Source organism: Anolis sagrei, chromosome 13 (genome assembly GCF_037176765.1).
Source record: "Anolis sagrei isolate rAnoSag1 chromosome 13, rAnoSag1.mat, whole genome shotgun sequence".
Taxonomy (NCBI): Eukaryota; Metazoa; Chordata; class Lepidosauria; order Squamata; family Dactyloidae; genus Anolis; species Anolis sagrei.
In genome coordinates, this window is record NC_090033.1 from 13,847,691 (window position 1) to 13,864,739 (window position 17,049).

At 40.5% G+C, this 17,049-nt stretch overlaps 1 protein-coding gene and 2 pseudogenes across 5 annotated transcripts in view; 2 read left to right on the forward strand and 1 right to left on the reverse strand.

Moving 5' to 3' along the window:
- KCNAB2 (potassium voltage-gated channel subfamily A regulatory beta subunit 2) overlaps positions 1–17,049 on the reverse strand; it is a 122,564-nt gene that overhangs the window by 75,323 nt on the left and 30,192 nt on the right. For 3 of the 5 annotated variants that reach the window (XM_067472809.1, XM_067472806.1, XM_067472807.1), the window contains exon 3: positions 16,181–16,222. The exons of the other annotated variants lie outside the window; for them this stretch is intronic. In XM_067472809.1, coding sequence (XP_067328910.1) covers positions 16,181–16,222 — 42 coding nt within the window. The remainder of the gene's footprint in view (positions 1–16,180; positions 16,223–17,049) is intronic. 5 annotated transcript variants of the gene reach the window in all.
- LOC137097790 (guanine nucleotide exchange factor subunit RIC1-like) lies at positions 12,706–13,357 on the forward strand (annotated as a pseudogene).
- LOC137097791 (guanine nucleotide exchange factor subunit RIC1-like) lies at positions 13,905–15,891 on the forward strand (annotated as a pseudogene).

The following is a 17,049-nucleotide window of genomic DNA, read 5'->3' on the forward strand; positions in this document are numbered from 1 at the left end:
CCCCGAGTGAATGCATTTCAGCACCTTGGAGAGCACCGTCAACAGCGATGTCCAAGCTTCTTGTTGGGATGCTAAGAGTTGGATGTACTTCATCCCCAGCATGGGAATGATGGGGATGCTCCAGGAAGAGCACCTAACTGGTTTATAATGGGATTGGCGAGAAAGGCATTCTCACACCACACCACACGAGGTGACCGGTCCGAACTGAGACCGAAGTGCGGGGATCCGGGACAAACGGACAGCTTTTGCGACGAGAGCGCAGAGGAGACGTTCAACAAGTCCTAGATTTCCGAAAAGGCAAACCTTGCAAAACAAGCCAAGCGACGGAAAGGCGGCCATCATGCAAAGAAGAGGTGCGAGCAAGAAACGGCAAACCTAAAAAGCAAGGGACGTGCGGTCGACTCGTTGCAAAAGGCTGCGGGATAAATGGGAACCGGAAGCTAGATTATCCAAAACTATCCAAAATGGGAATCAAGAGAAAACGAGAGAAGAAATCCGTCCTGCCCCAAACGTCTACAGCGTTTCCTCACTTTTCGCGGGTGTTGCGTTCCAGGACTCTTAATGAGTCCAAGTCCCCTTTCAGGGCCAGATCAACTACACCCAAGAGTATTGAAGGAACTAGCGGAAGTCATTTCGGAACCATTGGCAACCATCTTTGAGAGTTCTTGGAGAACGGGAGAAGTTCCAGCAGATTGGAGGAGGGCCAATGTGGTCCCAGTCTTCAAGAAGGGAAAAAAAGGGTGACCCAAACAATGACCAATGTCCGGTCAGCCTCACGTCGATACCGGGCAAGATTCTGGAAAAGATTGTTAAGGAAGCGGTCTGCAAACACTTAGAAACAAATGCAGTCATCGCTAAGAGTCAACATGGATTTATCAAAAACAAGTCATGCCAGACTCATCTGATCTCTTTTTTCGATAGAGCTACAAGCTGGGTAGATGCGGGGAATGCCGTGGATGGAGCGTACCTGGATTTCAGTAAGGCCTTCAACAAGGTCCCCCATGACCTTCTGGCAAGGAAACTAGTCCAATGTGGGCGAGGCAAAACTACGGTGAGGTGGATCTGTAATTGGTTAAGTGGACGAACACAGAGAGTGCTCACTAATGCTTCCTCTTCATCTTGGAAAGAAGTGATGAGTGGAGTGCCGCAGGGTTCCGTCCTGGGCCCGGTCCTGTTCAACATCTTTATTAATGACTTAGATGAAGGGGTAGAAGGCAGGATCATCACGTTTGCAGACGACACCAAATTGGGAGGGATAGCCAATAGTCCAGAGGACAGGAGCAGAATTCAAAACGATCTTGACAGATTAGAGAGATGAATGGCCAAAACTAACAAAATGAAGTTCAACAGTGACAAATGCAAGATGCTCCACTTTGGCAGAAAAAATGAAATGCAAAGATACAGAATGGGGGACGATGCCTGGCTCGAGAGCAGTACGTGTGAAAAAGATCTTAGAGTCCTCGTGGACAACAAATTAAACATGAGCCAACAATGTGATGTGGCAGCAAAAAAAGCCAATGGGATTTTGGCCTGCATCAAGAGGAGCATAGTGTCCAGATCTAAGGAAGTAATGCTACCCCTCTATTCTGCTTTGGTTAGACCACACCTGGAATATTGTGTCCAATTCTGGGCGCCACAATTCAAGAGAGATGTTGACAAGCTGGAATGTGTCCAGAGAAGGGCGACTAAAATGATCAAGGGTCTGGAGAACAAGCCCTATGAGGAGCGGCTTAGGGAACTGGGCATGTTTAGCCTGAAGAAGAGAAGGCTGAGAGGAGATATGATAGCCATGTATAAATATGTGAGAGGAAGCCACAGGGAGGAGGAGGGAGCAAGCTTGTTTTCTGCTTCCTTGGAGACTAGGACGCAAGGGAACAATGGCTTCAAACTACAAGAGAGGAGATTCCATCTGAACATGAGGAAGAACTTCCTGACTGTGAGAGCCGTTCAGTAGTGGAACTCTCTGCCCTGGAGTGTGGTGGAGGCTCCTTCTTTGGAAGCTTTTAAGCAGAGGCTGGATGGCCATTTGTCAGGGGTGATTTGAATGCAATGTTCCTGCTTCTTGGCAGAATGGGGTTGGACTGGATGGCCCAGGAGGTCTCTTCCAACTCTTTGATTCTATGATTCTAGGACCACCCGCGATAAGTGAAAATCCGCGAAGTAGGGACACATTACATATGCATAAAATCGGAAATGCCTTGCCCGACTTATTGGGTAAGGGCCGTTGCGACAGTGGGCGCCCACCCGCCGGCCATGCTACTTCCCCTTCCCAGATTTTCTCGTTTGCAAAGTTCCTCATTTGTAGATTTCCTCATTTGCAGATTTCATTCTCTGCAAAGTTCATCTCTCTCTCTCTCCAGGCTCACCTTTGGATCAGCCAGGGCCAGCTTCCCTATCTCACCCCGGCAGCCACGGAACCCGCGGACTCACTCTTTCGCGGTTAGGGCTTAGAATACTGATTCTAAACCGTAACCGCGAAACAGCGAGTCCGCGGAAAACGAATCACAAAACAGTGAAGGAACACCGTATATCCAAATGTAAGTTTGATCCAAAACAAAACTTATGAACTTTGCAACCAAGGAAATCTGCAACCAATGAAATCTGCAAACGAGGAAATCGGCAAACGAGGAGCTTCGCAAACAAGGAAATCTGCAAACAAGGAAATCTACAACCAAGGAAATCTGTAAACAAGGAAATCTGCAAATGAAGAACTTTGTGATTAAGGAAATCAGCAAAGAAGAAACTTTGCAAACAAGAAAATCTGCAAACGAGGAATTTTGCAAACAAGAAAATCTGCAACCAAGGAAATCTGCAACCAAGGAAATCTGCAACCAAGGAAATCTGCAACCAAGGAAATCTGCAACCAAGGAAATCTGCAACCAAGGAAATCTGCAACCAATGAAATCTGCAAACGAGGAAATCGGCAAACGAGGAGCTTCGCAAACAAGGAAATCTGCAACCAAGGAAATCTGCAAACAAGGAACTGTGCAAAGAAGAAAATCTGCAAAAGAGGAAATCTGCAAACGAGGACATTGGCAAATTAAGAACTTTGCAAACAAGGAAATCTGCAAACAAAGAACTTTGCAAACAAGGAAATCTGCAAACAAAGAACTTTGCAAACGAGGACATTGGCAAATTAAGAACTTTGCAACCAAGGAAATCTGCAAACAAGGAAGTTTGCAATCAAGGAAATCTGCAAACATGGAAATCTGCAAACAAGGAAATCTGCAAATGAAGAACTTTGTGATCAAGGAAATCTGCAAACAAGTAACTTTCCAAACAATGAAATCTGCAAACCAGGAACTTTCCAAACAAGGAATTCTGCAAACAAGGAACTTTCCGATCAAGGAAATCTGCAAACAAGGAACTTTGCAAACGAGGAAATCTGCAAAAGAGGAGCTTTGCAAATAAGGAAATCTGCAAACAACGAACTTTGCAAACAAGGAAATCTGCAAACGAGGAACTTTACAAATGAGGAAATCTGCAAACAAGGAACTTTGCAAACAAGGAAATCTGCAAACGAGGAACTTTCCAAACAAGGAAATCTGCAAACAAGGAACTTTGCAAACGAGGAAATCTGCAAAAGAGGAGCTTTGCAAATAAGGAAATCTGCAAACAACGAACTTTGCAAACAAGGAAATCTGCAAATGAGGAACTTTACAAATGAGGAAATCTGCAAACAAGGAACTTTGCAAACAAGGAAATCTGCAAACGAGGAACTTTGCAAACAAGGAAATCTGCAAACGAGGAACTTTGCAAACAAGGAAATCTGCAAACGAAGAAATCTGCAAAGAAGGAACTTTGCAACCAAGGAAATCTGCAAACAAGGAAATCTGCAAACAAGGAACTTTGCCACCAATGAAATCTGTAAACATGGAAATCTGCAAACAAGAAACTTTGCAAAAGAGGAAATCTGCAAACGAGGAACTTTGCAAACAAGGAAATCTGCACACAAACCCTCTCTCCCGTCCGTTGGGGGGAATCCTTTCTTCCTACGAAAAATATAATAATGCAAGGCAGTCTCCGAATCTGCAGAAAGGAAGTCAGGAGCAAAGCTGCTTCCCAACAAGCTTCTGACGAGGATGCAACGACGAAACCTCCGCACCCGGAATGAAACCCATTGGGATGTGGCCCCCAATCTCGCACATACTCACCCGCTTTCCTGGGCGCCGGCTCATTAAAGTAATAAAGCTTTGGGATGGTGATTTGGGCGCTTTCCACTCCACCCCAGGCGTGGCTTTCGCGATTGCGGAGAAACACCACCAAGGCCCGTTTCCAGCGGCGCATCCATTAGGCGGCCGATTAGGGTTGCCTTCGCTCCCCACCCTCCCGGCCAAAGAGGAGATGAATTATTCACGGCCTTCTCCTCCTAAAAGCATGCGGGTTGACAAGCAGCGGCGCCCATCGCTCGTGTTTGCATTAGCAAAGGTGTGGCGCATCAGGAGAGCCAAAAACATTCGGGAACAATGGGATTGCGGGGTCCTTTGGGGGAACCTCGTATTGTCGACGCTCTTTTTTTAAACCATGGGATAAAGGAGCGTTTACATCTTATGACTGCGAACAAGTTCCCACTCAAGTCACCGTGATGGATCTGCACATCGAAAGCAAGCTCTCGTTAATGGAATAACGTTGTTATTGTCATTCTATGCCATACAACAAAATTAAGTGCCCTCCCTAATACACATTATATGTGTTTGTGTATATATATACATACACACACACACACATATATATATATAACTGCAAAACAAAGCAGCCATCCTTCCACATTCTTATTGCTATTGCGCATTCCCTTAATGCCCCATTCAGTGCCTTTATTGTCATTGTACACTGTACAGAAGTAAATGTCATCCCAATACACATTATATATATATATATAGAGAGAGAGAGTATTGCAAATCAAAGTAGACATCCTTCTACAGTCTTACTGCTATTGCACAAAACCGTTACGCCACATTCAGTGTTTTCATTCTATGCCGTACAACAAAATCAAATGCCATCCCAATACACATTCTATAGAGAGAGAACTGCAAATCAAAGCAGCCATCTTTCCGTATTCTTATTGCTATTGCGCAAAACCGTACTGCCAGTCAGTAATGTTGTTGTCATTCTATGCCATACAACAAAATTAAGTGCCATCCCTAATATACACACACACATATATATAGAACTGCAAAACAAAGCAGCCATCCTTCCACATTCTTATTGCTATTGCACAATCCTGTAATGGCCCATTCAGTGCCGTTATTGTCATTGTACACCATACAGAAGTAAATGCCATCCCAATACACATTTTATATAGAGAGAGCGAGAGAATTGCAAATCAAAGTAGACATCCTTCTGCATCCTTATTGCTATTGCACAAACCGTAATACCTCAGTCAGTGCTGTTATTGTCATTCTATGCCATATAACAGAATTAAATGCCATCCCAATATACATTCTATAGAGAGAGAACTGCAAATCAAAGCAGCCATCCTTCCACATTCTTATTGCTATTGCGCACCCTTAATGCCACATTCAGTGCTGTTATTGTCATTCTATGCCATACAACAAAATTAAGTACCATCCCTAATACACATTATGTGTGTATATACACACACACATATATAGAACTGCAAAACAAAGCAGCCATCCTTCCACATTCTTATTTCTATTGCACATTCCTGTAATGCCCCATTCAGTGCTGTTATTGTCATTGTACACGGTACAGAAGTAAATGCCATCGCAATACACATTTTATATAGAGAGAGCGAGAGAACTGCAAATCAAAGTAGACATCCTTTCGCATCCTTATGGCTATTGCACACCCCGTAATGCCAAATTCAGTGCTGTTATTGTCATTCTACGCCGTACAACAAAATCAAATGCCACCCCAATACACATTATATAGAGAGAATTACAACTCACATTACATATATATGGCATTTAATTTATTGCGTGGTTGTGCTATTGCACTATCCCGTAATACCACATTCTGTGCTGTTATTTTCATTCTACGCTGTACAATGGAATTAAATGCCATTCCAACACACATTATATATAGAGAGAGAGGGGGGGAGGGAGAATTGCAAATCAAAGCAGCCATCCTTCCACATTCTTATAGCTATTGCACACCCCGTAATGCCAGTCAGTGCTGTTACTGTCATTCTACACCGAACAACAGAATTAAATGCCATCCCAATGCACATTCTATAGAGAGAGAATTGCAAATCAAAGCAGCCATCCTTCCGCATTCTTATAGCTATTGCGCAAAACCGTAATGCCACATTCAGTGCTGTTGTCGTTCTACGCCGTACAATGGAATTAAACACCATCCCAATACACATTACATAGATAGAGAGAATTGCAAAACAAAACAACCATCCTTCCGCATCTTTATTGCTATTGCACGACCCCGTAATGCCAAACCCAGTGCTGTTATTGTCGTGCAACACTGTACAACGGAATTAAGTGCCACCCCCAATACAAACTACACACACACGCACAATTGTAAAACAAAGCAGCCATCCTTCCACGTTCTGATGGCTATTACGCAAACTGTAATGCCACATTCAGTGTTGTTATTGTCATTCTGCACCGTACAACAGAATTAAATGCCATCCTCAAAGGCCATCCACTCCAACCCATTACAGATAGATCGATAAATGATTGATAGGAAGATTGACTATTTATTATTATATTTATTTATTTACAATATTTCTACCACGTTCTTCTCAACGCCCGCAAGGCTGAGATACCCTGCTTTATCTCTTATGGGATGGACTGGATGGCCTTTGAGATCTCTTCCAACTCTAGGATTCTATCTATCTACCTATCTATCTATCTATCTATCTATTTTAATAATAATAATAACAATTATTATTATTATTTATTTATTTATTTATTTATATCCCGCTTTTCTCCCAACGTCTCTTAAGGGTTGGACTGGATGACCCTTGGGGTCCCAATTCTAGGAATCTATAGATAGATGGATAGATAGATATGGACAGGTAGATAGATAGATAGATAGATAGAATCCTAGAGTTGGAAGAGACACCCAAGGGCCATCCATTCCAACCCTTAAGAGATAGATAGATGGATGGATGAATAGAGACAGACAGGCAGACAGACACCCCAAAGTCCATCCAGTCCAATCTTAGATAGATAGATAAATAGATAGATAGACGGACGGACGGACGGGCGGATAGATTCCTAGAGCTGGAAAGGACCCCAAGGGCCATCTAGTCCAATCCCTAAGAGATAGATAGATGGATGGATGGGTGGGTGGGTGGGTGGGTGGGTGGATGGATAGATAGATAGATAGATAGACAGATAAGACTCCTAGAGTTGGAAGAGACCCAAGAGCCATCTAGTCCAATCTCTAAGAGATAGATAGATAGATGGATGGCTGGATGGCTGGATGGATGGATGGCTGGATAGATGGGTGGATGGATAGATAGATAGATATAGATAGATAGATAGATAGATAGATAGATAGATAAGACTCCTAGAGTTGGAAGAGACCCAAGGGCCATCTAGTCCAATCCTGAAGAGATAGATGGATAGATAGATGGATGGATGGATATGGACAGATAGAGAGAGAGAGAGAGAGAGAGAATCCTAGAGTTGGAAGAGACCCCTAAGGGCCATCCAGTCCAACCCTTAAGAGATAGATAGATGGATGAATAGAGACAGACAGACAGACAGCTAGATGGCAAGAGAGAGAGAGAGCAAGAGAGATAGAATCCCAAAGTTGGAAGGGACCCCAAAGGCCATCCAGTCCAACTCTTAATAGATAGATAGATAGATAGATAGATAGATAGATTCCTAGAGCTGGAAGAGACCCCAAGGGCCATCCAGTCCAACCCATAAGAGATAGAGGGATAGATATGAACAGATATATATATATAGAGAGAGAGAATGCTATAGTTGGAAGAGACCCCAACTGTCTGTCTGTCTGTATTCATCCATCTGTCTATCTTAGGGTGGACTGGATGGCCCTTGGGGTCTCTTCCAAATCTAGGAATCTCTCTCTCTCTCTCTCTCTGTCTGCCTCTCTCCTTCTTTTGCTATCTATATGTCTATATCTGTCTGTCTGTCTGTCTATCTCTCTGTCTATTTCTCTGTCTATCTCTCTATCTCTCTCTATCTATCTATTAGGCTTGGGCGATCAAGAAAAAAAATTGGTTCTAAACTCGTTTAGTTTCTAGGGTGCGCTAGCGTTTCGAAATTCTGAGGACTTCCAAAATTTAAGATTTCAAAATTTCGCAAATTTCCGAAATTTCGTAAATTACGAATCGATTCGTTAATGGCGGATGCAAGTGCGCAATATGCTAAAAATACCTCCAAAAACAAACAACTATGTTATATTATTATATTATATTGTTGTATATTATATTATTATATATTATATTATTATATTATTATAATATTATATATTATTATAATAATATTATATATATATATATATATATAATTTATTATATTATATATATTTCAAACTACTTCAAACTACAAGAGAGGAGATTCCATCTGAACACGAGGAAGAACTTCCTGACTGTGAGAGCCGTTCAGCAGTGGAACTCTCTGCCCCGGAGTGTGGTGGAGGCTCCTTCTTTGGAAGCTTTTAAGCAGAGGCTGGATGGCCATCTGTCAGGGGTGATTTGAATGCAATATTCCTGCTTCTTGGCAGAATGGGGTTGGACTGGATGGCCCATGAGGTCTCTTCCAACTCTTTGATTCTATGATTCTATGATTCTATGATTATTATAATATTATTATATTATATTATATTATACAATGATAATATAATATAATAATAATATAGTAATATAATATATAATAATATAATATATATAATATAATACATTATTATATTCTTCTAATATATTATATTATATTATTATAATATTATTATATTATATTATATATTATTATAATAATATAATATATATATATAATATAATAATTTATTATATTATATATATATATTATATTATATTATTATAATAGTATTATATTATATTATATTATACAATGATAATATAATATAATAATAATATAGTAATGTAATATATAATAATCTATATATATAAATTTGTTAGGGGCATCCAACAAGGAAACAAAACTCAAAAACCCCCCAACGAAACTTAACCAAAATTCCCATGCCCATAACACAACCCACAAGGTACAAACATATCTACTCAAAATGAAAAACAACACAACAACACACTCACAAAACGGCAAAACAACAAAACTCAAAAATCCCCCAACGAAACTTAACTAAAATCCCCGTGCTCATAACACAACCCACAAGCTACAAACATATCTACTCAAAATGAAAAACAACACAACAACACACTTACAAAACGGCAAAACAACAAAACTCAAAAATCCCCCAACGAAACTTAACTAAAATCCCCGTGCCCATAACACAACCCACAAGGTACAAACATATCTACTCAAAATGAAAAACAACACAGCAACACACTCACAAAACGGCAAAAGAACAAAACTAAAAAAAAAACCCCAACGAAACTTAGCCAAAATTCCCATGCCCATAACACAACCCACAAGGTACAAACATATCTACTAAAAATGAAAAACAACACAACAACACACTCACAAAACGGCAAAACAACTGAGCATGCGCATTGGCGCCCAGCCGCAAGTTCCCTGGCGCGCGCACATGGCCTTCCGGCCAACGTTCCCTCTGTGGAAACCATGCCCACTCCAAGCCCCGCCGCGCCGCTTCCCGCACACACACACCCCCGGCCGCACACACACACGCAACCCCACGCTCCATCACTCCCCCCGCTGCCGCATACACACACGCAACCCCACTCCCCCCGCCACCGCACACACACACGCAACCCCACGCTCCATCACTCCCCCCGCTGCCGCACACACACACGCAACCCCACGCTCCATCACTCCCCTGCCCCAATCTTACCTCCTTTTACTTCAGGCCACCTCCAAACCCCACCCCGCCCCTTCCCGCCCTGTCAAAATCTAGGAAAGACAGGAAGGAAGGAAAGAAGGAAGGAAGAGAAAGGGAGGTAAAGAAAAAGGGGGAAGGAAGGAAAGTTAGAGGAAGAAGAAAAGGAAAGAAAAAGAAAGATGGAAGGTAAGAAAAGAGAGACAGCAGAAGAGAAAGAAAAAGGGGGAAGGAAGGAAAGAGATAGAGAAAGAAGAGGAGAAGGAAAGATGGGAAGGAAGGAAGGAAGGAAGGAAGGAAGGAAGGAGGGAAAGAAGGAGAGAAAGAGGGAAGGTTGGCCACAGCAACGCGTGGCGGGTAAAGGTTGTTATTTCTATGATTATTATGATGCTATTCTTCCTCTGAGACCCTTTTAGGGGGAATGGGAGAGGTGTCAGGTCCCAGAGGCAATGCATTGCATTATTGTTATTGTTATGATGGTGGTGAAATAAAAGGAAATAAAAAGTGAAAGAAGGAAGCAAACAGGGAGGGAAGAAAGGCAAAGGAAGAAAGGGGGAGGGAATGAAGGAAAGGAGAGAAAGGGGGAAGGAATAGGTAGGTACCTCTCTTTCTTAATAGTCCAGATATCTACCTCAACTTTGATAAGTTTTACTATAGGCCACAGCAACGCGTGGCAGGGCACAGCTAGTATAATATAATATACAATACAATGCACCAGACATACGAAAATAATTACGAAATAATTACGAAAATTGGAAAAAATTGTTTCGATTCTTAATTACTCCTCACACTATTCCTGCATGGCTCGATATTGGATCGTAAGCTAATTTAAATACGAATCAATAACGAATTACGAAATTAACGAACTGGATCGCCCAAACCTACTATCTATCTATCTATCTATCTATCTATCTATCTATCTAAGGGTTGGACTGGATGGCCTTTGGGGTCTCTTCCAACTCTAGGATTCTCTCTCTCTCTCTCTCTCAGCATGTGGAAGGAGAAGCAAAGACCATCAGCATCATCAAAGCCGTGGTGCTCCGCCATCCAAAGGCCCAAAGATCACATTTTTCTCCCAAAGTAGTTACTTATCGGAAAACGCAACCTCGGTAGACAGCGAAAGAGATCCAGATTAAGGGCTTAAAGTGGAATAAACACCGAGAGAGAGCTGGGATTTTAACGGGGAGGAGGATGAGGATGATGCTGCGTGGACAAAACCCAGACCGATTAGCGTTTTCCCCAGAGCGGGCCTGGGAGGCTTCCAAGGGGGGAATATGCATTAAGCGCCAGGACAAAAGGCGTCGCTCGCTTCCACTTAGCCTTGGCAAGACGGATCGTTACTGGTCCGGGAAAAAGCCGGAGGTTAATGGAGAGTCCTGTCTGCGGGCAAAAACCAGCCCCTCCCCTAGACATACAAGGCGTGAGCCCCCACCACTAAAAATAACCCCTCTAAAATAGATTACACTCCGTCCCCGAGTTACAAACATTCGACTCTGGGGCTCTGTCTCCAATTCTAAGCCGAAGCGCCGGCGTTGTCCATAGACACCTCCAAGGTCATGTGGCCACTGGCATGACCGCACGGAGCGTAGACATGGTACCTATTGATCTACTCACATATTTCGTACTGCACGGAGCATAGACATGGTACCTATTGATCTACTCACATATTTCGTACTGCTAGGTCAGCGGAAGTTGGGGCTAACAGTAGGAGCTCACCCCGCTCCCTGGATTCGAACCCCCAACCTTTCAGGTCTGCAAGTTCAGCGGTTTAACCCACTGCGCCACCAGGGAACATTACATTTTTATTTATATAGATAGCATTGTATTATTATATAATTATAATATATAATATAATATATATGTGACACTATTATATTCCTACATTAAAAGAAACAGGAATATGATAGGGAGTGTTCACCTTTCCCTAAGTGCTCCAAAGCTAATGCACAGATAGATAGATAGATAGATAGATAGATAGATAGATAGATAGATAGATTTGGCTGGAGGTGCACTTCAAAACTGTATGTATTCTGACATATAAATTCAACAAAACTTCAGAACCTCCCTTGTCTGTCTATCTATTCATCCATCCATATATCCATCCATCCATTCATATATCTATCCATATATCCATGCATCCATCTAGCCATCCATATATCCATGCATCCATCCATTCATCCATATAACCATCTAGCCATGCATCCATCCATCTAGCCATCCATCCATATATCTATCCATGCACCCATCCATTCATCCATATAACCATCTATCCATCCATATATCCATCCATCATCCATATATCCATCCATCCATCCATCCATCCACCCACCCACCCACCCATCCATATATCCATCCATCCATATATCTATCCATCTAGCCATCCATGCATCCATCCATACATATAACCATATATCCATCCATATATCCATCCATATATCCATAATCTATATCCATCCATCCATATATCCATCCATATATCTATCCGTCCACCCATCCATGTATCTATCCATCTAGCCATCCATGCATCCATCCATCCATCTAGCCATATAACCATCTATCCATCCATATATCCATCCATCCATATATCCATAATCTATATCCATCCATCCATATAACCATCTATCCATCCATATATCCATCCATATATCCATAATCTATATCCATCCATCCATATATCCATCCATATATCTATCCGTCCACCCATCCATGTATCTATCCATCTAGCCAGCCATGCATCCATCCATCCATCTAGCCATATAACCATCTATCCATCCATATAGCCATCCATCCATCCATATATCTATCCATCCATATATCCATCCATATATCCATCTATCCATATATCTATCCATCTAGCCATCCATCCAAATAACCATCTATCCATCCATCCATATATCCAACCATCCATATATCCATCCATCCATCCATCCAGCCACCCACCCATCCATCCATATATCCATCCATCCATCTATCCATATATCCATCCATCCATCTATTTATCAATCTAGCCATCCATCCATATAACCATCCATCCATCCATCCATCCATCCATATATCCATCCATCAATCTATCTATCCATATATCCATCATCCATATATCTATCCATCTAGCCATCCATCCATATAACCATCTCTCCATCCATCCATATATCCATCCATCCATCCACCCACCCACGGATGGATAGATATATGGATGGATGGATGGATCCATATATACATCCATATGGATCCATCCGTATATCCATCCATCCATATATCTATCCATATATCCATCCATATATCCATATATCTATCCATCTAGCCATCCATCCATATAACCATCTATCCATCCATCCATCTATCCATATATCCATCCATCCACATATCTATCTATCTAGCCATCCATCTATATAACCATCGATCCATCCATATATCCACCCACCCACCCACGGATGGATAGATATATGGATGAATGGATGGATCCATATATCCATCCATCCATATGGATGGATATATGGATCCACCCACCCATCCATCCATATATCCATCCATCCATATATCTATCCATATATCCATCCATCCATATATCTATCCATCTAGCCATCCATCCATATAACCATCCATCCATATATCCATCCATCCATATATCCATCCATCCATATATCCACCCAAATGGATGGATAGATATATGGATAGATGGATGGATGGATCCATATATCCATCCATATATCCATCCATATATCCATCCATATATCCATCCATATATCCATCCATATATCCATCCATATATCCATATATCCATCCATCCATCTATCCATCTATCTATCTATCTATCTATCTCGTATTTCCATTCTCCAGGTTTTCTTTCTTCTCAACCTCCGTATTCAATGTTTATCGCTTTGCCTCTTTGACGGCTCCTTAAAAACGTTTTAGTCATCGTTTTCCATCACGTTTTGTTTTTTGGCCTCGTGTTCCTGCCAGATGGCAAATCCTATAAATGTGTTTGCATGCATAATGCACCCATTCCAATATATCGTCGTGCCGACTTCATCACGGCGCGCCTTATACACTCTCCTGATGGAGTGAGTAACCGTCCCATCGTTTCCTTTAACTATAATTTGTAGTTATCGTCAGAAAGGTGATCGCGAGAGGAGATGAAAAAAACATATAAATGAGTGCAAGGAACAAACCGATTTATGATAGAACCAAATAGGAAACGACATCGATTACCCAGGAATAAAAATCTATTTATCTATTTTCCTCTATCTATCTATCTATCTATCTATCTATCTATCATCCTATCTCTTGCTATCTCTCTATCAATCGATCCATCTAGGCATTCATTCATCAATCTATCTATCAATCTCTCTATCCATTTATCAATCTATCTCTCTGTCCATCTAACTATTGATTGATCTTCCTCTTTGTCATCTACATCTGTCTCTATATCTATGGATCGATTGATCCATCTATCCATTCCTCAATCTATCAATCAACCAATCTCTCTAGCCATCTATCCATGTATCCATCTATCTCTTTCTCTCTATCTATCTACTGATTGATCTTCCTCTTTATCATCTATATCTGTCTATCTATCTATCCATCCATCAGTCGATCCATCTATCTATCCATCCATCTATCTCTCTATCCATCGATCTATCGATATATCCATCCATTTCTTTATCCATCTATCTATCCATCTATCTCTCTTTCTCTCTATCTATCTATTGATTGATCAACTTTATCAACTATATCTGTATCTATCCATCCATCAGTCGATCCATCTATCTATTCATCAATCTATCAATCTCTCAATCTCTATTCATCAATCTATCAATCTATCAATCTCTATATCCATCCATCTATCCATTCGTCAATCTATCACTCTATCCATTCATCTATCTCTCTATCCATCTACATATACATCAATTTCTCCATCCATCCATCCATCCATCTCTATCTGTCTATCTATCTATCTATCGATGGATCTTCCTCTTTGTCATCTATATCTGTCTATCTATCTATTGATCAGTTGATCCATCTATCTATCAATCTATCAATCCATCTATCTCTCTAGCCATCTCTCTATATATCCATCCATTTCTTTATCCATCTAACTATTCATCAATCTATCAATCTCTCTATCCATCCATCTATCCATTCCTCAATCTATCAATCTCTATCCATTCATCTAACTCTCTATCCATCTATATATATCCATCCATTTATTTATCCATCTATCTATTCATCTAACTCTCTATCCATCTATATATATCCATCCATTTATTTATCCATCTATCTATCTATCCATCCATCCATCCATCTCTGTCTGTCTGTCTGTCTGTCTGTCTATCTATCTATTGATCAGTCGATCAATCTATCCATCCATCCATCTATCTATCTCTCTATCAATCTATCAATCTCTCTATCCATTCATCTATCTCTCTATCCATCTATCTATATATCCATCCATTATCTATCTATCTATCTATCTATCTTTTGATGGATATTCCTCTTTATCATCTATATCTGTCTATCTATCTATCTATTGATCAGTCGATCCATCTATCCATCCATCCATCCATCAATCTATCCATCTATCTCTCTATCCATCTATCTATATATCCATCCATTTCTTTATCCATCTATCCATCCATCCATCTATCCATCTCTATCTATCTGTCTGTCTGTCTGTCTGTCTGTCTATCTATCTATCTATCTATTGATTGATTGATCTTCCTCTTTATCATCTATATCTGTCTATCTATCTATCTATCGATCAGTCGATCCATCTATCCATCCATCAATCTATCTATCCATCCATCTATCGATCCATCCATCTCTCTATGCATTTATCCATCTATCTATCTATCTATCTATCTATCTATCTATCTATCTACCTTCCTATCTATCACCTATCATTTATCTCTCTATCTCTCTAACTATCTCTGTATCATCTTTCTGTATTTATCTCTTAAGGGATGGACAGGATAGCCCTTGGGGTCCCTTCTAACTCTAAGTATCTACCTACCTACCTTCCTATCTATCATCTATCTATGTATCACCTGTCTATAACTATCTCTCTCTCTCTAAAGGGGCTGGAACGGATGGACTTTGGGGGTCCTTTCCCATTCTATCATTCTATGATTCTGTGCCATTTCTGATTTTTTTTTGCAACGGATTCATATTGGCGAGCTCCAAACGAAATATCCATGTAAGGACTGAGTGTCACGTCTGCCAAGTTGCGACTGGGAAAATGGGGAAAGAAAAGGCCGCCGTTTACCTGTAAAACTGGAGCTGTCTTTTGGGACTCCCGTAGCGAGCGCTTCCGACAGCACAAGGGATAGAAAGAGAGAAAGATACATTCCAGACCTTCGTCATAATATATATAATAAATACGTAAAATTAACCCCACGCACAGGGCCAAGAATGGACCATTTCCCCCTTAATTCTTGACTTTGGCCGCTCTAGCAACCCAACCCTACAGTCTTTGTGCTCCTTCTCTTGAAGGAAGGGGTTTTGACACAGTGCCACCAAGAGGCCGGAAGTGGCATTGCAGGTCACAGGAATGTCTCCACACTGATTGGTACCACATGAACCTGCCACAGAAGATTTGTATTGTTCTGAATATTTCTATGAATATTTCAGTAAATATAATACTTTTCTGAACATTTTTCTGAATATTTTTGTGGATATTTAGGTCAATATTTTAGTGAATATTCTTCCAAATATTTTAATGATTTTTTCAGAATATTTTTGTGATTTATTTCTAAACATTTTGGTGACTATTTTAATATTCATCTGAATATTTTTCTGAATATTTTTAATGAATATTTTTCATGAATATTTTTCTGAATATTATAGTGACGCTTTTTTGAATAATTTAGGGAATATTTTTTTATCAATATTTTACGCAATTATTTTTCTGAATGTTGTTTGCAAATATTTTTGGAATAGTTTTAGTGAATATTGAAATTAATATTTTAGTGAATATTTTATTGACTATTTTAGTGAACATTTTTTTCTGAAATCTTTTAGTGAATATTCTGAACGTCTTTGTGATTTTTTAAAATAGTTTGGGAATATTTTAGTGACTATTTCTTTGAATATTCTGAATATTGTAGCGATTTTTCTTCTGAATATTTTAATGAA